The sequence below is a fragment of the Panthera tigris genome, chromosome A3, assembly GCF_018350195.1.
Source record: "Panthera tigris isolate Pti1 chromosome A3, P.tigris_Pti1_mat1.1, whole genome shotgun sequence".
NCBI lineage: Eukaryota > Metazoa > Chordata > Mammalia > Carnivora > Felidae > Panthera > Panthera tigris.
In genome coordinates this window covers 127710352-127732704 of record NC_056662.1, presented here as the reverse complement: position 1 = coordinate 127732704, position 22353 = coordinate 127710352, and the positions used below count along the sequence as shown (strand labels likewise).

The following is a 22353-nucleotide window of genomic DNA, read 5'->3' as shown; positions in this document are numbered from 1 at the left end:
AATTAAAAAAACAAAAAAAAGGTGAGGAAAAGAAAGAAAATGATGAATTTCACTTACTGCCTGCTTCAGTCTACTCTATTCCATGAGTATCTACTGAAAGGCAGTCTTACCTTGTAAGTTACAATGGAACAAAGGAAGTTGGTTGACAAAGATCATTTGCATGGTCTTCTTTCACCATGAATTCATCTATGACCCTTTTAATTGAGCATATTATCAATTCTATTTACCTCCTTGTATCAAAATCTCTTCCCACAGCTTTCCAAAAGATACTTTCCTCTTACCTCACTGAATCTCTTGTGTAGCAATGTGATACCAATACTACTGAAATTAATAACATGAACAGGATTTTAACTTTCACCTCTATTTCTCATTTATTAAACTACTAGCTCAAACGTCCATTTGATCTTTTGTTAATTAAAAACACTAATTAAAGCCTCTACTACTGGCAGCAATAGAGTAGGAATTGTGTCTTCTCTCAAACACTACAATAAAACCTTTAACTGTCCTTTCTAAGAGAGTAATTCTTTTAAATGTTAAATATCAGATCTTAGCACTGAGAGTGCTTTAACTTACCTAACTTTCTTCAACTGCATATCTACACAGAACAATTAAAAATGAGTGATTTCCTATTTCATTACACCTTTCAAATGTACACGCTACATGAAAATTAAAGTACTGAACTCTAGTACATACATTCAAAATGTTCTGAATTACTACATAGTCTTAAAGGTGAATTCGTAAGTGCTGCTCTTCCCACATTCAACATGAATAAACATATCCAGTAATACAGATTATATGCCAGGTATGTCTGACACTGTGGGAAGCTAGCAGCAAGCAAAACGTAAATCCTGCCCTTAAGAAGTTGAGCTCATATTCTTGCCCACTGTGGTTTAGAAGTCTGACCTCCCTAAATAAATAAATAAATAGATAGATAGATAGATAGATAGATAAATAAATAAATAAATAAATAAATAAATAAATAAATAAATCATCCTCAAATGCCTGGTTAACAAACCTGGGGCTAGTGAGCAGGGGGAGACACTGCAAAAATACATAGGAAATAAAAAGCCCTTGGGAAAAAAATTTTCCAAGACAACATTCTTTATAAAAGAACACACAGAACTCTTATTATTAATATACTCTTTGAAAGGTAATACTATATGCCAAATAAAACTAGTGTCTACAGCCCAGCAAACTGGAATGTTCCAGCACTGCCCTCTGACACTTCCAGGACTTGGCAAATGCCGCTACCAGGCTGGAAATGTCCAGTGTCCCTCTTTCTGTGTGAGGAACCCTCACTTCTAAATTGAGTATCCTCTCCAGAATGAAAGGCTCCCTCTTTGTGCACCTCAATGGTACTTCATATTAACTTATAGAAGGGGTTATAAAATGCATAATACTGTATTATTTCCCAGCTGCTTCTGTAAGTGTCTCCCCCACTACACTGAGGGCTGCTTGAGGAAGTGCAATGCATTTTATTCATCAATTTATTCTCAGCTCTAACATTATGCCTGGGCTCAAAGTGAGTGCTGACTGACTGAAAAAAAAAAAAAAAAGAATAAACACTGAAATGACATATAATTGCTTTAATAAAGTCAACAGAATTTGAAAAGTGAGTCATTTAAGATTTGTTAAAGATAGTAATTTAGATAGTATTAAAGAGAATGCAGAAAGGATGCAGGAAGAAAAAGTAAAATAATGCTATCATGCACTAAAATGGTAACAGATCAACAGCGGCGATACAGAGAACTAAGTCCATGGCAGAGGCCAAGCCATTTGATCTGTCATATGTTTCTTCATCTGCAAAATGAAAACAAACTCCATGAAATGCCTGAAGAGAATGCTAACTGGAAAACAGTGCCACCATATGGGGATTCAACGTGAAAGTGACTTTCCAGACATCAACAGCAGTGGTACTGCTCGCTTTTGTAGAGACAATGCCAAAACAATCCAGAATGCATGACTTAGTTGAAGTCAATGGCAGAGAAAGAACTCAAACTTTAAATATATTAAATGCAAATGCAGCACCAGAATGCTCATCTGATTTCTCAAGATTTCTGTACTTTCTTGCAATTTCCCTTGGGTAAGTAAAGAAATTGAAGAAACAGAAAAATGAGGCAGTTTGAGTCACCCCAAAACAAAAAAGATAAGATCCGATGCTTCCATATAGGCCAAGACTCTCATGAGAGCAAGACAGAGAGAGTGAAGTAACCATCTCCATCAGAAGAACCATCTCCATCTCCATCTCCTAAGCACCTCACTCACATCGGGAGGAAACTGACAAACATCCTTGTCAAGGATCCATGCATCTCTTGGAAAACAGTATAAAATGGTTTTTGAAGCCCAGAATCAACATGGCTTGCTTTTTCTTGGAGTTTCAATAATCTCAGATTTAAAAAAACAAACAAACAAAAAAGGATATATTATGGACAAGGAAGGAAAATTTGCAACTAAGATAAAATTAAAAAAAAAAACTTCAAACATATAATGGTTCCAGGAGATTTGTCTTCCATTCCCAAACTCAAGAGGACTAAGTTCATTCTTCACCCTTTTTTTTTTTTTTTTCAAATCTTCGTTATTGAGAGAAGAATGATATACAGTAAAACACACAAACCTTCAGGGAATAGCTCCAGGAATTTTTACTTATGGATCTGTCCACGCAGGGTACAATTAAGAGCACACCCAGATGAAGATCTATAACACTGAAGGTTCATTCCGTTGTGCTTTAAAGGTACTCTGGTGAAAATATTTGAGAAGCACAAGGTTAAGCTTGTGAGTTACCTGTTCTTGTCCTGGGCGACTATAAAACTTGACACTTAACATCCTTAACAATCCCAGGGTCTTCGGTACCTACAAAATAAACGCACATCATACAAAGAAAAATTAATGGAATGCTTCCTCGCTGTAAAAATCCTTTTATCGCGAAATGAAAACTATAAGAAATCTAACATTTTAAGAAATAGTTAAGAAAGCCATCAATAGGTGTCAGAGATGTACTCACAATAGCCAATTTATTAAGGAATTGATCTTATGCTTCAAAAATGCCAGAAAAAAGAAATCAACATTTAGAAACCAGTATTTGAAATAATAGGACACAGACTCTCTTTAGACTTAACAGATGCATTTATAAAATCAAGAGGGAGAGAAGGGTGTAATTTAAGAAATTTAAAACAACAAGTATTGTTGAAGATGTAGAGAATTTAGTACACTGCTTGGGGTGGGGAGAAGTAAAACGGTACAGCTGCTGTAGACAAGTTTCATGGTTCCTCAAAAAGTTTAACATAAAATTACCATTTGACCCAGCCATTCCATCCTAAGTATACGCCCAAAAGAATTGAAAACAGGTATTCCATCAAATAATTATACACAAATGTTCATAGCAGTACTATTCACAACAGCCAAGAAGTGGAAACAACTCAAAAGACCATTAGCTAAAGAATGAACAAAATGTAATATATCCACACGACAGAATACTGTTCAGTCATAAAAAGGAATGAAGAAGTGATAGATGCTACAACTTGGATGAACCTTGAGAACATTATTCTAATCAAAGAAGTCAGAAACAAAAGGCCACATATTATAGGATTCCATTTATATGAAACAGAATAGGTAAGTCCATAGAAACAGAAAGCAGGGGCGCCTGGGTGGCGCAGTCGGTTGGGCGTCCGACTTCAGCTCAGGTCACGATCTCACGGTCCGTGAGTTCGAGCCCCGCGTCGGGCTCTGGGCTGATGGCTCGGAGCCTAGAGCCTGCTTCTGATTCTGTGTCTCCCTCTCTCTCTGCCCCTCCCCCATTCATGCTCTGTCTCTCTCTGTCTCAAAAATAAATAAACGTTAAAAAAAAAAAAAATTTAAAAAAAAAAAAAAAAAAAAAGAAACAGAAAGCAGACTAGAGGTTGCCAGGAGCTGGAGGGAGGAAGAATAGGGAAGGACAAGTTAATGGGAATGAGGTTTCCTTTTGGGGTGATGAGAATGTCTTGGAACTAGATAGTGGTGATAGTTGCAAACATTGTGAATGTACTAAATGCAACTGAATTGTATATTTTAAAATGGTTAGTGGTTGGTTTTATGTTTTATGAATTTTACCTTGAAAGAAAAGGCAAAGAAGAGTACAGTTTTGTTGAGCTTAAAAATTTTCCTATCAGAACTTCTGAGTAGTTAAAGCCATCAGTGGTGGCTTAGCTCCGTATCTCCCAATATTTCCTCCAACAAAAAAAGAAAAAGAAGGGAAAAATATGAGGTGCCTGGCTGGCTCAGTCAGTAGAACACGGTCATGAACTGAAGCCCCACACTGGGTGTAGAGCTTACTTGAAGAAAAAAAAGTGGGGCGGGGGGGGGGGGTGGAGTAGAAAATAAATCTATATGAAAATCATGTCCTCACCTTAACTTGAAGACAGAAGATAAGACAAACTTCAAAATAACTGTAAGTAAGAAAGACAAAAAACACCAAATCCCAGGGTGTCATCTCCACTGCTCCTGCCAACCCCCATGTCCCCATGACGCCTACTACCAGGCCTGGTGTTGAGCAAAAGCAGATTGTAAAAATACTGCAGGGTCAAGGCAGGACAGATGAGGGAAGGTAGCAAAGGGATCATCTAAAACCACTGTCAAAATTATAATCCAAGAATTCTTGCCAGAAATAGAAAAAGATATATACATTGAAAGAGCCAATGGGGATTCCCTGAGAAAATTAACCCAGAAAAATCAACTCTGAGAAATATTCTAGGAAAGCTATTAAATTTCAGACTGAAAAAAAAAAATCCTCAAGGCCTTCAAGTATAATGGCCAAATAACATTTGTATATTATTTGTATGATTCCCTTTGTAAGGAAAATGATTTAACTTCAGTGAGAATTTTCATATTCCACATACAAAGCAAAGCAATAATGGAGTAGTGGGTTTTTTTGTTTTTTGTTTTTTAAGTTCCTTGAAAGAAAGGGTAAACTAAGGATTTTATATCCACACGTTTTCCTTCAAATACTAGACTACTAGAAAACAATTTTGAACATACAAGAACTTAAGGAACTCTTTCCCCATGAGCCCGTCTTAAAACATCTTCTAAAAGAGGGGCGCCTAGTTGGCTCAGTCAGTGGAGCATGCAACTCTTGATCCCAGGCTGAGTTTGAACCCCATGTTGGGTGTAGAGATTACTTAAAAATAAGATCTTAAAGAGCACATGTGTACACACACACACACACACACACACACACACACACACACACACATCTACCAGAAGATAGTTTCATCCAACCAAGAGATGACTGGGAACACTTCAAAACAAGAAGTGACAGCATTCTGAATCAGAAATGGACATCTAAGACACGAAAGAAAGGTGAGGATCAAGGTAGAAACTAATGTGCAAATATTATGTGTTTTGTCAAAGTAGCAGTAGCACAAAAAGGGCAGAGAACAGAAAGGAAGAAAGGAAAATAAACTGATTTTTGTAGAAGCAATTAGAAGAGATTAAAGAATACCAATAAAACTGATGCATGGGTAAAATGTTGGAGGCCACTGATAACATCAATAGGAGTATTTCAGTGAAATGATAGAAGTAAATCCCCATGCAACAGAATTCAAATTCAAGAGAGAAAAGAAAGAGGAAGTGCAAGTATAGACGACTCTAGAACATGTTAAAGAAAGGGAAATAAATGGTGTGGTAGCAGGATTTAGTGGGGTCTAGATCCCCCAAAGGCAAACAAAAAAATAGTTTTTATGATGGAAAAATAAAAGCATGTTGTACGCTGATAAGTCAAACAGACAGCACAATTCATGGTATAGGAAAAATATTCTTCCATGAACAAGTGTGAGATCTGGTGGAAACACAGATGGGTTGGCCGTAGCCGGTACAAGGACAGTTTGTCTTTGTCGATAACGACAGAAGAGGTACAGATGCAGGCAGGTGGTGGGGTCTTATGAAGACATTCCTCTGATCACTTCTATATTCTGAGGGAAATAGGATTTCTCAGAGAAACGGGTTTCCAAACAGCCTGTGTCCCTTCCACAACAGCCTTTACCAAAAAAGCAGCGTAGCAATAACATAAAAATTAGTTTTGTTCCTTTTCATACTTTTTCTAAAATTCTCATCTTAAAAATACAAACATAATAACAATGAACACTCTAGATCACCGTATGGCTTCTCAAGTGCCTTCAAATATATTACCTCATCTAATTGTCGCAAAAGCCTTACCTACAGAAGTGTAAAGTGTTGAGGCAGAATTCCCATCCCGGACTTCTGACTCCCGAGTCTGGGTTCTTTCGTTTCTCCCAGTTACTGAATTCAAACCTGCTGTCTGTTATAGCTTACTGCCTCTATTTGTGGACACAGCTATATCCTCCCATACAGTAAACCCCTTGAGGGCTGCTACCTCTCTATTCCTAACACCAGCAGTGACTCAACGTTGAACAAATGAATAAATAAAACTACCCAACATTAATTTGAAACTTTGGTCAATGCACATATTGAATCTTGCACCGTCTCTTTTACAACCTGGCAGCCTTGTGAGAGACTAGAATATATGTGTCAGCAGCATTTTTTTAGTCAATATCCACCCGAACACAATAGCAACCTTAAACAAACAAGCTCGATGAGGACAGTATCTGCCACCTGACAAAAGGAACTAATCCCAAAACTCAAATTACTCTGAGGTAGGGGCAGGCTATGTAGAAGGCCTGGACATTTAGCTGCAAGACATATTTAAGAGCCACTAACGTAATTAAAATACCCTTCGAAGAAATTAATCATACAGCCGAGCATTCAATTTGCAATTTAATGTTTTTCCCCACTTATTCTGTCAGGGCACGGGCAATTTTCTTTTAAGAGACTGCCATACCAAAGCTTCAGGCTGGGGAGGGAAGGGCCATAGCAAAGCAGATTTCAATACTTCAGTGAGGAGCAAAGTGAAAGCACAAGAGAATTCAAAGAAGCCAAGGTGAAAAGAGGTTTCACGGTATGCGAGAGCACTCTGTGACTCTTCGTCTCCCAGACCACTCTGTCACAAATGCGCTCGATTATACTGACCTGAAATGGACCTCCACAGTTCGCCTACTTCATCTCTCCTTGTATCCTCCACACTTAGCCTATATTTTCTCTTTTGCCCCTCAACCTTTGACAAATTTCATAGCTACTGAAAAGCGCAAGTGATGGTACAAAGAAACACCAGTATACCTTTCGCTTGGGTTCACCAGTTATTGATGCTTTGCCATTTATCTATGTGTGCTTTATCTATGTGTGTGTATACACATCTTTTAAATTATGGTTTTGACTAAACCATTTAAAAAATAAGCTGCAGACATCACACTTAGATTCAAGAGCCAAAGCTGTTCAAACTCTTTCCAAGATCTGCCCTGAATATCTCACATAGAAAACTACAAGCTGGGTATGAACTACATCAAGAGAAACAGGAAGAACTTCCTGCAAAAACGAAATAATATGTTGAAGCAACTCTTACCCCTTTATGAATTATGGGATAATCACAGACAAATCTGACAGTGCCACTGAGACGGGCATAATCTCACATGGGGAGTGGGGGAAGGCGCTCAACGGAGTCTAGAAGATCCGTTCCACCTGTGTTCCCTATTTTTAGTCATGAGATCTTAGGCTCCTTATCTGTGAAGTGTGGCTACCAAACCCCAATCCGGACTCCTCTGGGTCCCGCAGGAGAAGAGGCAGGAACTAGCATAAGTAGAGGGTAGCACATGGAAGGAACAGCACAAAAAACAGTCCTCGATTATAAACTCACCCAGAAATACAACCAGATACAGGGTCTAGTGTCACATAAACCACTAAGTTGAACTAAATTAAAAAAAAAAAAAAAACAAAAACAAACGGTGCCTGGGTGGATCAGTCAGTTAAGCATCCGACTTTAGCTCAGATTATGGTCTCACAGGTAATGAGTCCAAGCACTACTTTGGGATTCATTCTCATTCTCTCTCTCTCTCTCTCTCTCTCTCTCTCTCTGCCCCTCATGGGATTCTCTCTCTCTCCTCTCCCTTCCTCACTCACCCTCTCTTTCTCACCAAAAAAAAAAAAAAAAAAACCACATACCCAACCCTACTTTGTTGAGCTCAATTCACAATAACATACTTCGGAATATGCTGAGAACTAAAGAAAAAAATGAATGGGAGCTTACAATAATTGCTTAAGATTTTCTTTTAAAAGCATTTCTTCATTAGTTCCTTTTTAACACCAGACATTTAACCATTCATGGTTTTAGGGTATTATTTTAAAATCAGTGTATCTTAACACAGAATTAACAGGACAAATACATTCACTATAGGAAAAAACAACACGACACATTCCCTTATACTGTGCTTTACTTTAATTTCTTGGTTTCTTCCCTACTGGAAAAAATATCTGAGCAGCCACTGGAAAGGAGGCACTGTGCTAAGAACAGGATACATAATTTTGATCAAGTGTTTGATTTCTTGCAGTTTACATAAATAACCAAGATATATAACATTACAGGGTGGTCAATATGGCCGATAAATTATTCACTACTATCTCATTTTTCTTGGCTTTCTGGATACACAGAAAAAACAATTTCTCAGGCCCCTTACAGGCAGGAAGGGCCATATGATTAGTTAGAACGCATGCACTGTGAGCAGAAGTAACAGCAGTTCTGGTTTAAAAAGTTCCACCTTTTAGCCCTCTCTTCCCTCTTCTACAAACTGAGACAGTGGAACCTCAAGAGGTCACCAGCCTCTGTGTATTCTTCAGTCATCACTTGGAACAAACTGTTCAGGGGAGTCATGGCACCAAGAGCAGACTCTGCCACAAATAAGGGATGAGTTGTTACCCGGTAAAACACAGAAATGTCAGGAGTTTTCGTCTCTGTGACTGTTTTTATTATCACAGCAGAACCTAGCCTATACTGACTATTCCAGCACACCAGAATACTCTGCTATACAACAAATGAATGAATGGCCAGGTTTATCACCCAGGTGAACACAGACGAAAATGTCAGTGTACCATGGTGGTGAAATCTTGAACAGGGGAACTTCTGTTGTATTCTGCCACTTGCTAGCTCGGTGACCCAGGGTAGTTACTTAACTACGCTTTACTTTTGCCATCAACAGACAGGCTAGTAACAATACCTATCTCAAAAAGTGGGGGAGAATTAAGTGGGCTAATACATACAATAGCACTCAGAAGAGCCGCCAGCACAGCAAACACGTGGAATGAACGTTGACGTTTAAATAAGCAAATGTAAGTAACACGACTACTGTTGTTCTTCTAACATCTGCTAATACCGTTACTAAAAATGAGACCAAGTTAAACACAAAATGCTTTAGATAAATTTGATGTTTGGAAGGAGTACCAAAATTTCACACAAAGTCACCTTCCTCATCCAAGACAAATTATTTCCTCCTCTCCTGCCTAAGCTCTATTAGCAAAGTGAAAGGCCATAACTAATACTTACTGCAGTGACCCTGTCTCCACCATTAGTAACCTGCTTATAATAAGGCGATCCTGAAAGAACTCTCCAGGCAGATAGGCCATAGCTAGACGCTTTGGATATGCCCACTTCAGCAGTTTCGCATCCACCAACGAGTAAAAGTCTAGAAAACAGAAAAATAAAAAAAACTGATAAATTGTAATATGAGTAAGAGGACATCAAAACAAGGAGAGCAGAAACAGTCACCTTCACAAAACTGAACTAAAAGTTGCTATATACTAAACCCAGAAGTAAAATATTTTAGAAGAAACAACCAGAAGAAAACCAGATGGTTTTTCACCTAGAATTCCACCTTCACTTATACAGAGGTAAGGCTTAAACATTCAAGTACCTGAAATCCAGATGGGAATGTTAAAGAAAGAGTAAAAATGTTTTAAGGTTGGCCCCTGAACACTGAAGAAATGGTCTGTATCAACACCAATAAACTTCATATCCAGATGCGTCCCACACCCAGATATAGGTATATTCATCACAGCATTATGCACAGTGAAGACACAATTACAGATGTTAGGGATGACAGCCAAAAGTGCTGTGGATAGGACAGTACTCTACAGTGATAACGACACTGAAACAAGACGATGCGGTAGTTTCCATACACGTTATGATCTGTTTCCTCCAGTTGTTCTACTTTGTGAACAAGAGGCAAGCTGCCCACAGGGCAAACAGTCTGACATATACTAGAAGTTAAAAGACTGTGACACGACACAGACTAAACTCATTAATAATGAAAACCAGTCATGATGTTTTTATTGACATATAAATGATACACAGCATATTAGTTCAGGTGTACAACATAAGGATTCAAAATTTGTATATACTGTGAAATGATCGCCGTAGCTAGTTAATATCTATCCCATACACAGTTACGCGTTTTTTTTCTTGTGATGAGAGCTTTTAACATCTACTCTGTTAGCAACTTTCAAATATGCAATAGAGTATTTTTAACTGGAGTCAGCACCAACAGTCATGATTTTTAAAGTTACAGCATTCACTAAATCTAGCCGAGAACTATGTAACAGGCATTATAATCATCTATTGGAAAAAAAAAATGTTTAAAGGTAAAATTATGATAAGTTAAAGGAAGCACTACACCTACCAGTGAATTATTCATTGTTCCCAATGACAATAAAGTGGAACACGAACAGAAAAGAGAAGTCACAGTTTCACTGGTCTTGTCCATGTAACACTGCCCCAACATGATCTACCACTGTCCCAAATGACAGAAAATAATTATCAGCTCCCTTTAAAGCAAAACACTCATATTGTCACCAGGCTCCCATTTTGTCAAAAAAAGGATGTACTTCATCACACAAATTAGTCCTTACCTTTTTCTAGACCATGTTCATAGAAACAGCAAAACTTAAAAAACTTGAGTTTCTGCATAGAAAATACAAGGTAAACGAAAACAACACTTTAAAAGGCTCTTTAGAGTTGGCGTATCAAAAGGATTTACTTAAAGAGTGAAGGAATGACCAGGGATATACCTATGAAACAAGAGTGGCCACAAGTTGACTGTTGAAACTGAATGACAGGCACAAGGAAGTCAATATATTGTCTCTATGAACACGCTTCAAATATTCCACAATGAAATTTTTTTCAAAAGTCATTTTGTTTAAAAAAAAAAAAAAAAAAAAAAAAGAAAAAACAAAAAACAAAAAAAACCTCTGGGAGTGCCTGGCTAGCTCCAACAGTAGAGCATGCAATTCCTGATCTCAGTGTTGTGAATTTGAGCCTCACACTGGGCGTGGAGATTACTTTATTATATTTTTTAATATGAAATTTGTTGTCAAATTGGCTTCCATACAACACCCAGTGCTCATCCCAACAGGTGCCCTCCTCAATTCCCATCACCCATGCTCCCCTCCCTCCCACCCCCATCAACCCTCAGACTGTTCTCATTTTTTAAGAGTCTCTTATGGTTTGGTTCCCTCCCTCCCTTTTTTTTTTTTTTTTTTCCTTCCCCTCTCCCATGGTCTTCTGTTAAGTTTCACAGGATTCACATAAGAGTGAAAACATATGGTATCTGTCTTTCTCTGTAGGACTTATTTCACTTAGCATAACATTCTCCAGTTTCATCCACGTTGCTACAAAAGGCCAGATTTCATTCTTTCTCATTGCCACGTAGCATTCCATCGTGTATATAAACCACAACTTCTTTATCCATTCATCAGTTGATGGACATTTAGGCTCTTTCCATAATTTGGCTATTGTTGAAAGCGCTGCTATAAACGTTGGGGTACAATTGCCCCTATGCATCAGCACTCCTGCGTCCCTTGGGTAAATTCCTAGCAGTGCTATTTATGGGTCCTAGGGTAGATCTATTTTTAATTTTTTGAGGAACCTCCACACTTGATCTCAGGGTTGTGAATTTGAGCCTCACACTGGGCATAGAGATTACTTTTTAAAAAATCCTCTGACTAAACAGAAACAAAACAGGTAATCCTGAATATTAATATTTCTGAATATAATCTCAGTGTTTTTTGAAACAGAAAACATGTTTTTCATAAAACCTATCTTTAAAAATTAGCAACCTATCATTATAATAAACGTAAAAACACTAAGAATTCAACAAATTCCCAAAAGACCAGGATAACTAAAATAATTTTCCTCTGCTCAGTGTACAACATATATATTTATATTAACAACAGTATAATTCTTTTCTCAAGGGATTCAATATTATTATTTACTCTGCACTACTATGTCATGGAGGGGACACATCTAATTTTCAGATAAAAAATATACACAGTTTTTGGCTCTCGGCTTGGAGGAGGCGAAGGTGCAACTCTCTTCAGTCATCCAGAATCCGGGTTCATCCGACACCAGCCACCTCCACCACACCGCCTAAATTCAATCCCAGTAAGATCTAAGTTGTATACCTGAGGTACACCAGTGGGGAAGTCAGTGCCACATCTGCCCTGACCCCCAAGACTGCCCCGAGTCTGTCTCCAAAAAAAGGTTGGTGATGACATCTCCAGGGTAACCTGTGATCAGAAGGGTCTGAGGCTGACAATGAAACTGACCATTCAGAATAGACAGACCCGGATTGAATGGTACCTTCTGCCTCTTCCCTGATTATCGAAGCCCTCAAGGAACCACCAAGAGAGAGAAAGAAGCAGAAAAACGTTAAGCAGAGCAGAAGTATCACTTTTGACGAGATTGTGAACATTGCCTGACAGATGCAGCACCATTCTTTAGCCAGAGAACTTTCTGGAACCATTCGAGAGATCCTAGGGACTGTCCAGTCTATGGGGGACAATGTTCATGGCCACCACCCTCATGACATCAGAGATGCATGAACAGTGGTGCAGTGGAATGCCCCACTAGTAAGAACCACAAAGGAAAATTTTTCAATAGAGGATCATTTGACAATCAAAAAATAATAATATGTATACATACACACGTATATGTATAAAACTAAGTTGCCTGACTACTGAAGAGGGAGATACAGAGCTAACTGAAATCTCAGATTTCTTATCTCTTGTTCTTCATGCTAGAAGACATGTCCTCGCCATGATTTTTGAGAAATATAGCCATGTATACATCAAACTGGCTACATGCAAACTCCATTAAGAACAAAAGAGATCCAGGGACACCTGGGTGGCTCAGTCAGTTAAGTGTCCAATTCTTGATCTCAGCTCAGGTATTGATCTCGAGGTCATGAGTTCAAGCACTGCACTGGGCTCCTCACTGGGCTCCTCACTGGGCATGGAGCCAACTTCAAAAAATAAATAAATAAATAAATAAATAAATAAATAAATAAATAAAACAAAAGAGATTCAATACCTGCTTCCAAACCTTTCCCAATTAATGCCTAATTGAGGAGTAAGTGGAAAAAGAGGCAGAATGATGGAACTAATCACATACTGTCCTCACTAGATGATAAAACCATGTAACTTGAATGAAAACAGTCAATGAAAAAGAAAGAAGTCTGAGGCCCAGCCCAGCACAATATACAGAATAAATGTTTCCTGAGTAACTGAATTTAAAGCTCCAACTTTCTCCTTAAGTAGCACAGTGAAAGGTGCCAGAACAACTCCACTTCCCCCTGCCAGTCCCCAAGCTTGCTGGTTCCGGCAGCGGCAGCGAGGTGTGAGAAGATGAGGCAGGGAAAAGGGGAAAGGTCAAGGCCACAGCGGGGAGGGAGAAAATGGGGGAAGGGGAGGATTCACTGATAAAGACAGAACTAAACAAGGCTAAGCCGATAATCTGATAAAGGAAAGTGTTAAGAAAAAAATTTCAAACTATTTATGAAAGACTAAAAGCCATGAATACAGAGAAAAATACCATGTTCTTTGACACACCCTCAATACCTGAAAGAAGTCAATTCTTCATCTATAAATTGAATGCAATTTCAAATAAAATCCCAACAGAATTTTTCATGGGACTGAACACATACTAAAAGTAGACAAATCTAAAACTTACACGAGAGTGAGCAGTTCTAAGAAAAGCTAACTCCGTTCTCACTGCTAATCGTTCCCTTTGTGAGCTGTGTTTTGTGCATCTTCATCTGCAAATACTTTCCTACCTGGGGTCATTAAGACATTCTCCTTCAAATTCCACCATATTACACCTAAACCTTACAGGGGTGCCTGGGTGGCTCAGTCGGTTGAGCGTTCAACTCTTGATTTAGACTCAGATCATAATTCCAGGGTTGTGGGATTGAGCCGCACATCAGGCTCCATGCTGAGCGTGGAACCCACTTAAGATTCTCTTCTCTCTCCCCACCGCCGTCCCTCCCCTGCTACTCTCTCTAAAAAAAAATTAAAGTTTTTAAAAAATTTTAAATTTCTATTTATACAATGAAAAGATAAATCACACACCAGATGAACACACAAAAGTAACAGAGTATTAGCAAAGAATGTATATAGATCTCCCATAATCAGCCCAAAACAAAAATGGACAAAGCATTAAGCAAGTCACAAAAGGAGAAATCCAAAAGTCAGTAATGCAGATTTAGGGGTGCCTGGCTGGCTCAGCTGGTAGGACATGTATGTGACTCTTGATCTTGGCATTGTGAGTTCAAATCTCCATGTTGGCCACAGATACGTTAAAATAAAAAATGAGTAAAATACAGAGAATGTTTAAGAACACAGTTAAAGTACTGGTGAAGCTTCAAATTGGAACGATCATTTTGGAGAATGATATGGCAAACCTAACAAAAAGACATACCTGACAACCCCATAAACTATGTTCTAAGGACATTCTAGAGAAATTCTTGTACAGGTATACTTATCTCATGGTAAAAGAAGATTTTGTGCAGCACTATTTATAATGCAGGAGAATTAGATGTATTTTAAATGCTTAAAAGGAATGGATAAATTCAACAAATTATTCAGGAAAACATATACAACAACAATAGAATGGATACGTAGATAACGGTAGGTAAAGAAACGGGGGGGGGGGGGCGGGGAGGCATGCACCAAAATCTTGAGAGCAGCTACCTCTAGAAAGGGATGAGGAGACAAAGGAATGGAAGGAGGGAATTTGGGGAATTCTGTTTGTACTGTCTCTTTTACTCATGTATGTGTATGTACATGGACACACACACACCCCTTAAGTAAAAAAGAAAACGTTAGTATTTGTTAACTCTGAGTAGTAGATACTTAGGTATTCATGACCTCATTCTCCGTACTTTTCTCTTTAACTTAAAAACAGGAACATCGAGATACCCAAATCATGTACATAAATTTTGCCAGTTAGTGAAGTCCAGGAAAGAAAATGCAGTAAACTGGCTTTAGCACATAACACCCACCCACAAGTCTAGGCAAATACTGAAAATAAAATCAGCGTATCATTTACTTTGTGGCATTTAGAGGTTTTCATACATTAACGGTTATAGCTTAAGCATTCCGTGATTTACTGCTGAAAGGATCGTTACATTTTTGCAGAAGTCAGCCCGCACACAGATAATACTCTAGAAAATAACTTACAGCATTAACATTGTTCTGTTCCAGTGAATTCCTCCACTCAGAATACTTCCTTAAATATACTGGATATTTGGCTTAAGTGCTTACTTTAAGAATCATATTTTGAAGTAATGGTTTTAAAATTTTTCTATAAAAACATAAAGCAAAACAGATTTTCTACAGTGCAAATTAAGTTCTCTAGATTAAAGCACATGATGTGTGGGAATTGTAACTGTACTTCTTGACAAAAAGGAGAGAAAGACTGACCTTCCCAGTAATCTTCAACCTCAAAATGTTGTGGAAAATGGGAATATCATAGGTCTAGGTATCAGGCATCAGATTCCAGTACCTCTGCAACAAAGTAACTATGTGATGTTATCCCATCAATATTTACTAAATGCAAATTGTGTGCTAAGCAATGCGGAATATGGAATTATGGCAAGCAACTGAAGAAGCTTCGTGATGAACCGTTTATAATTCTTCTTGGAATCCATTTGTAGTGTTACAGTATCTCCCAGTTCATCAGCATCGAGCACGGGGTGGCTCTTAGGGCCGTGCTTTCGATTCCCACCTGCTTTCCTCTGCTGGCCTTGGAGGTACACTGATCTGCAGGAATGAAAATGAGCGGCCCCACTCCTGGGGGGCGGAGGCCGGGGTTGGGGGGGGGGAGCGGGGAGGGACAAGTCAACACAAACCACTGCAGCACAGGACCTCTTCAAAGACCTCGGAGGGAGGTACAAAGACAGCCAAAAGGACAGTACGTGGAGGAAGGAGCCAAGGAAGGCTTCACAGTGAAAAGTTTATCTTTTAAACAATTTCCCGAATAAAGGGATCAGGTAAAGAACATTCCAAGCCCTGGGAATTCAATGTCAAAAAGCAGAGTGTCGTTTGTGAAACGGTGTCTGGAGAACAATGAATGCAGTGTGTGCTTCTAGCCTATAAAAAGGGAAGCAGGAGGGGGAAAGAAAGTTCAAAGGGGTCCTGAACACGACAGAATAGTTTGTCTTGCTCCCTTCTGGGCACTTGCCACCTTCCACCTTACCTTCTCTACCAGAAGTTATTTAAATCACGCCTCCATTAGCAAACTCGGAGCCACTTAGGAACAGAGATTGGATGTGCCTCCTTCATAGCATTTACCACAATTGTTTCACGCAAAACACATCTATCTGTGCGCTATGTGCAAAGCACTACAAGGAACAAAGATAAATAAGACACAGTCCTTGTCCTTGGCTTAACCTCCCCGGGCTTCAGCTCTCCCACCTGAGAAATGAAGGGGCTGAACCAAATGACGGATGAACCTCTTCCCCGGCTCTGACATCCTAAGAGGCTCAAACTCAGAGCAGGAACACAGGTATCAGACAACAAAAATAAACTGTGACAAATGGAGCCAAAAACACAAGAAGAGGTGAATTAAATGAGCAGGAGTAAAGGCGGTGGCCGAGCAGAACAAGGGGCAGTGATACGGGGGTGGTCAAGGCCATGTGAGGAAAGGCAGCTGGGGACAGAATGCGTGTCCCTAGGCATCACCCCACATGTGACACCACAAATTGTTTCCAAGAAGAATTGTAAATCGTTTATTAAGAAGGTCCTTCAATCTGTAATTGTTGAAAGAATCTGCCATCTAGTGGCTCAAAACTTCTGAAAGCGGAGGAAGGAAGTTTGAAATAGGAGAAACAGCTGTATATGCTCGGTCCAGTGACCGGTGGGCTTGTGGCATACAACCCACAGAAAGGGAAGAAGGAAGAAAAACACTACAGCTCTCAAAATTTTAAAGCGCCTAAGATCATGCCTGTCAAAATAAGGGCTCAAGAATTGTTACCTACTGCTTCACAGCTAGAAGTCACTCCTCTCTTGGGATAATGGAAAATGTTCCCCTCATTTTAATTCATCTTCAGTGTACCTTACACATTCTTCATTTCAAAACCTTTACTACTTCAAAATTTAAGATTCTGCTGATCTCTTTATTAGATTAAGAGCTTATAGGAAGAAAACACACATAATTGGAATTCATTCAACAGCAGTGGTTTTCAAACGTTCGTATGCATCACAATCACCTAGAGCGCTCTTAAAAACAGTGAACACCTCCAGAGGTCTAATCAAGTTGGCCTGGGATGGAGTCCAAGAATCTGAGTATCTAACAATCTCCCCCAGTGATTCTGATGCTGCTGGTGCAGAGACCACACTTTAAGAACGCAGCTTTGTATGATGTTTGAATCTATGATCGGAGCTCTGGAGGACACGGCTCACTAGAAATCAAATTATGAAGCATGGCACGCTTAAGGATGATCACAGAAAACTAATTTTAATGAATGGTTAGTTTTTAAAGGCAAAACAATGAGAATTTTTCTTCAATAGGAAAAACACTATAAAAGACTGGTTAGTTTAGTAACAAAAAATCATAACATTTTCCTACAGTTTAATAATTAGGCATTTAATATATTTAAAATTGAGGGGTACCTGGTTATAAACTCCTTAAAACACAATTTATAATAATTCAAAATCAAGAGGTGTGAGGAAATATATAAAGTTCAATACTCTTTATTTCATATCTTTCAAGCAGAACTGAACCCATACTGAGATAGATGGTTGGATGGCATAGAACAGAGGTCAGCCAACATTTTCTATAAAAAGCCAAAGAACACATATTTTAAGCTCTGTGGACCATAAATGGTCTCTTTCACAACTACTCAGTCACAGTACAAAAGAGCACAGACAACATGTTTTAAAAAAAAAAAAAAAAAGCATTACAAAGTTCTAATAAAATTTTATTTGTGGACACTGAAATTTGAACTTCCTATAATTTTCATGGATCATAAAACTTTGGGGAGGAGGGGGGTTTCCAAACATTTTTTAAAATGTAAAATCCATTCTTGGCTGATAAGCTACCTTAAATCAGGTCAGATTTGGTCCACAGCCCATGGTTTTCTAGGCTCTGGTACAGAGAAAAGCTTACTGAGTGTGAGTATCAGACAACCCGAGTTTACCACGTAGAGTTGTATCATCCTAGGAGACACTGTTAACCTCTCAGAGCTTTGGTTTCTCCAACTATACAAGAGCAGCTATAATACCATCTTATTGGATTGAAGATTGAAATTCAATAAATATCTGGTAGTCCGTAAAGACTCTAACATTTTTCAATTATAACCTTAATACCTTCAGGTTTAGTCAATTCAGTATCAGTTCAGGAAGCGCCTTCATTTTTCAAGGTACTGTGCTAGCAGTGTAAGAAATGCTTCGTAGGGAAACCAAATTTTCCCTGCCCTGAAGGAATTTACAGTCCCATGGGGTAATGGGGCTGTGATTTCACCTAAAAAAGGCTTGAAAAAACCTGTTTCAGGCCTTCCATTCATATAGTTGTTTAACCTGAGCTCTTACATTTTAATTCTTCCATTCCCAGGCTTTCATTCATTTACTCAACAAATATCTCATTGAGCACCCTATGCACCAGGCCACATTCTAAACTCTGAAAAAAATAGCTACAAATAACACAAAGTTCCTGGCCTCATGGAGTTTATATTCCAGTGCATCAGTATTGCTTCTCCCCTTTTTCATGCTTTAACAAAGCCAAGTAAATGTTAACAACTGAACCATAATTTACTGATATTCCATGCAAAAAAGCATTGCGATAAGCATTGATAATACAGTGCTAAGACCGGTGCAGATAAATGAAGGAAAAAAAACAAAAAACAAAAAACAAGGACATTCCAAGCAGAGGAAAAAAGAAGAACCACGAATACCTTTAAGAACAAAATCATTTTGAGAAATCTAAGAATATATATATATAGGTCTAGAGTTATCTAGAGCAAGAGTCAGTAAACTACAGTCCCTGGACCAAATCCAGCCCACTGCCTATTTTTGTGAATAAAGCTTTCTTAGAACACAGTCATGCTCATTCATTTATATATTGTTAAGGCTGCTTTCAACACGGCAGTGCAAGAGTTGAACAGTTACATCAGAGACCATGTGGTCCTTTACAAAAAAGGTGTGCCAATCTTGGTCTAGAGCAAAGAAACATGAGGGGATGTGGCAGAAGGTTAGAGACGTTAAAAGACCAAATTAAAAAAGGCCTTTAATACATTGGGGCATCTGGCTGGCTCAGTCTGTGGAGCATATGACTCTTGATCTCAGGGTTTTGAGTTCAAACCGCATGTTGGGTGTGGAGATTACTTAAAAATTAAAAAAAAAATTTTTTTAAGGCTTTTAACACTAAATTAAGGAGTTACATCTGTATCTCAATGGCTAAAGGAAATTAGAGGATTTTTAAGTAGGTGATCAGACTTATATCGGACTTGTACTCCGTGCTGGAAACACAACAGAAAAGAAATTAGAGGAGACCAGACAGGAAGCAGGGAACACACTGGATAAAGTGGAGAGTGTCTGAGCTAGAAGAATGGCAGGAGAAATAAAGAGGCAGAGACAGATTTAATACATTGAAGAGAAAAATAATCATCAAGTTGTTAAGGTTCGTAAGAATGAGTTAAGAATTATCTAAAGCAAATCTCAGGGCACCTGGGTGGCTCAGTTGGTTGAGCATCCGACTTTGGCTCAGGTCATGATCTCACAGTTTGTGGGTTCGAGCCCCGCATCAGGCTCTGTGCTGACCCCTTGCTCGGAGCCTGGGGCCTGCTTCAGATTCTGTGTCTTCGTCTCTCTCTCTGACTCTCTCTCTCTCTCTCTCTCAAAAATAAATGAACATTAGGGGCACCTGGGTGGCTCAGTCGGTTGAGCGTCCGACTTCAGCTCAGGTCACGATCTCGCGGTTCGTGAGTTTGAGCCCCGCGTCGGGCTCTGTGCTGATAGCTCAGAGCCTGGAGCCTGCTTCAGATTCTGTGTCTCCTTCTCTCTCTGCCCCTCCCCCGCTCACGCTTTGTCTCACTGTTTCTCAAAAATAAATAAAGGTAAAAAAATTAAAAAATTAAAAAATAATAAAGCAAATCTCAGGGTTCTGGCCTGGAAGAAATGCTATATACCAAGATTCAGGAATACAGGAGAAAATGCACATTTGGAGGTAAAAAGCGATTAACAGAATATAATTGAAAACGAGGAACTTGTGAGCTAGCTACCCCAGAAACGATGTTCTGTAAGCAGGTGAATAAATAGCTGTGTGGCTTACAAGTGACTTATGGGATACAGATTTGGGAGATATCACATACGCATTTAAGTGCTGACTGGAGTTTGCTTAAAGTTGCCTATAAAAATATATAGAATAGGTAAGAAAAACAATGGCCAAAGGACTCCACTGAAAATCTACTAGAATTAATAATCAGGCTTAGCATGGCTATAGAACACAAGACCAATATACGTAAATCAATTGTATTTCTATATACTAGTAATAAGCACTCGGGGAAAAAAAAAATTAACTTTTCCAAATTTTCAGACACCAGTGTACCTCTTTCCAATGATTTATGGCACACAAAAAAATATTATTTATAACACATTTATTTAAAGTCAACATGCTTTTCTTTTTAATTTAGCTTGGTCACAGTCACAACTCTGTTGACATCATGGATTTTCTATACAAATTAGTATCAAATAAAGACTTGTGCATGTCCTACCTAAAGCCACCACACATATACCTGTTACACTTTGGGAGAGACAATGTAAGCAGAATAGAAAATAACACGTAAGATGGACGAATTTCCCGGATGCCCAGGTGACAGTGGTGATCCCTGTCATAAGAGGTACAAGGGGACACACACAGGTTTTTGGAAAGGCAGATGTTCTTGACTGAATGCACCGGTGTGCAGGTCTTGTAACTTGTCCCAGGCCAAACTGGGGAGTAGGGAAGTGATGGCAATGCTGCGTGGGTTTTTCGATGCACGTGCACACACGTTCTACGCATATAAAGAACAAACACGCTCTTAGGAGGTAGAATTTGGATACAAAAGTTCTACTGGCAAAAGCCAAATACGTTAGATGATGGCTGTTGTAATTTATTGACGAGGGGAATTCTTCCACGATGTATCCATACACCAAATCATCACATTACACACTTTAAAAATACCTTACAATTTTGTCACTTCTACCTCAATAAAGCTGGAGGAGGGAAAAACAGCTCTACCGGAAAGGCTATTCTTACCATAGTCATGGAAAAATCCAGGCACTTCAGCTAGGTCTATAATGCCCTTTTTCTGTCTGTACTTACTGAACAAATTTTTTATTATATTTGGGCTTTCCATATCGGTCTGTTGAGACAAGTGGCCTGGCTCATGGGAGTTCATTTTCAAAATAAAATATTAAATTTTCAGTTAATATTTGCCAAGACTTTAAGGTCTGTGTCTAGATTTTTTTTTTACATGTGGATGTGCAGTCACTTAGCACTATTTGTTGAAAAGACTGTCTTTGCTCCATTGAACTGCCTTTGCTCCTTCATCAAAGATAAGCTGGCTATGGGCACCTGGGTGGCTTAGTTGGTTAAGCGTCCAGCTCTTGATTTTGGCTCAGGTCATGATCTCAACCGTTCATGAGACTGAGCCCCGGGTCAGGCTCTGCACTGACAGCACGGAGCCTGCCTGGGATTCTCTCTCTGTCACTCCCACCTACCCACCTCACACGTGCCCTCTCTCTCTCAAAATAAATAAATGAAATAAACTTTAAAAAATTAGCTGATAAAAAAACCCCACATAAATATTAACATCAATCTTTTGAGCTTGGTTAGTTCCTGAGGGTGATATACTCTCTGTAAGCTGAAAAATTCAGTTGCTGGGGCTACAAAGCCAGAGTACTGACTGGGGTAACCTTGCTAAAGAAATGCTTGCTAACTGGTGGAAAACTGTTCGGGTATCAAATCAGGCTCCACGAACTTTTGTTTTACTCCTGTTCGTCATCCCTACACCCCACCAATGCCTTAGCAGCCTGGCACGCAACGGGGCTTCCAAGGAATATCTACAGGCACAGAATAAACACACTCGTACGTTCTCTCCCCCTGCCGCACCCCATGGGGCTACACAAGAGAATAAAACCACCGAGCTGTGTTACTTCTACACCTATGTC

The 22353-nt window shown here is 39.0% G+C and overlaps 1 protein-coding gene across 4 annotated transcripts in view; it reads right to left on the bottom strand.

Moving 5' to 3' along the window:
• The window catches only part of NBAS (NBAS subunit of NRZ tethering complex), a 328450-nt gene that overhangs the window by 266666 nt on the left and 39431 nt on the right, over window positions 1–22353 (bottom strand). For all 4 annotated transcript variants that reach the window (XM_042982471.1, XM_042982472.1, XM_007080697.3 and 1 more), the window contains 2 exons: window positions 9419–9557; window positions 2782–2850 (listed from right to left, as the gene is read on the bottom strand). In XM_042982471.1, coding sequence (XP_042838405.1) covers window positions 2782–2850; window positions 9419–9557 — 208 coding nt within the window. The remainder of the gene's footprint in view (window positions 1–2781; window positions 2851–9418; window positions 9558–22353) is intronic.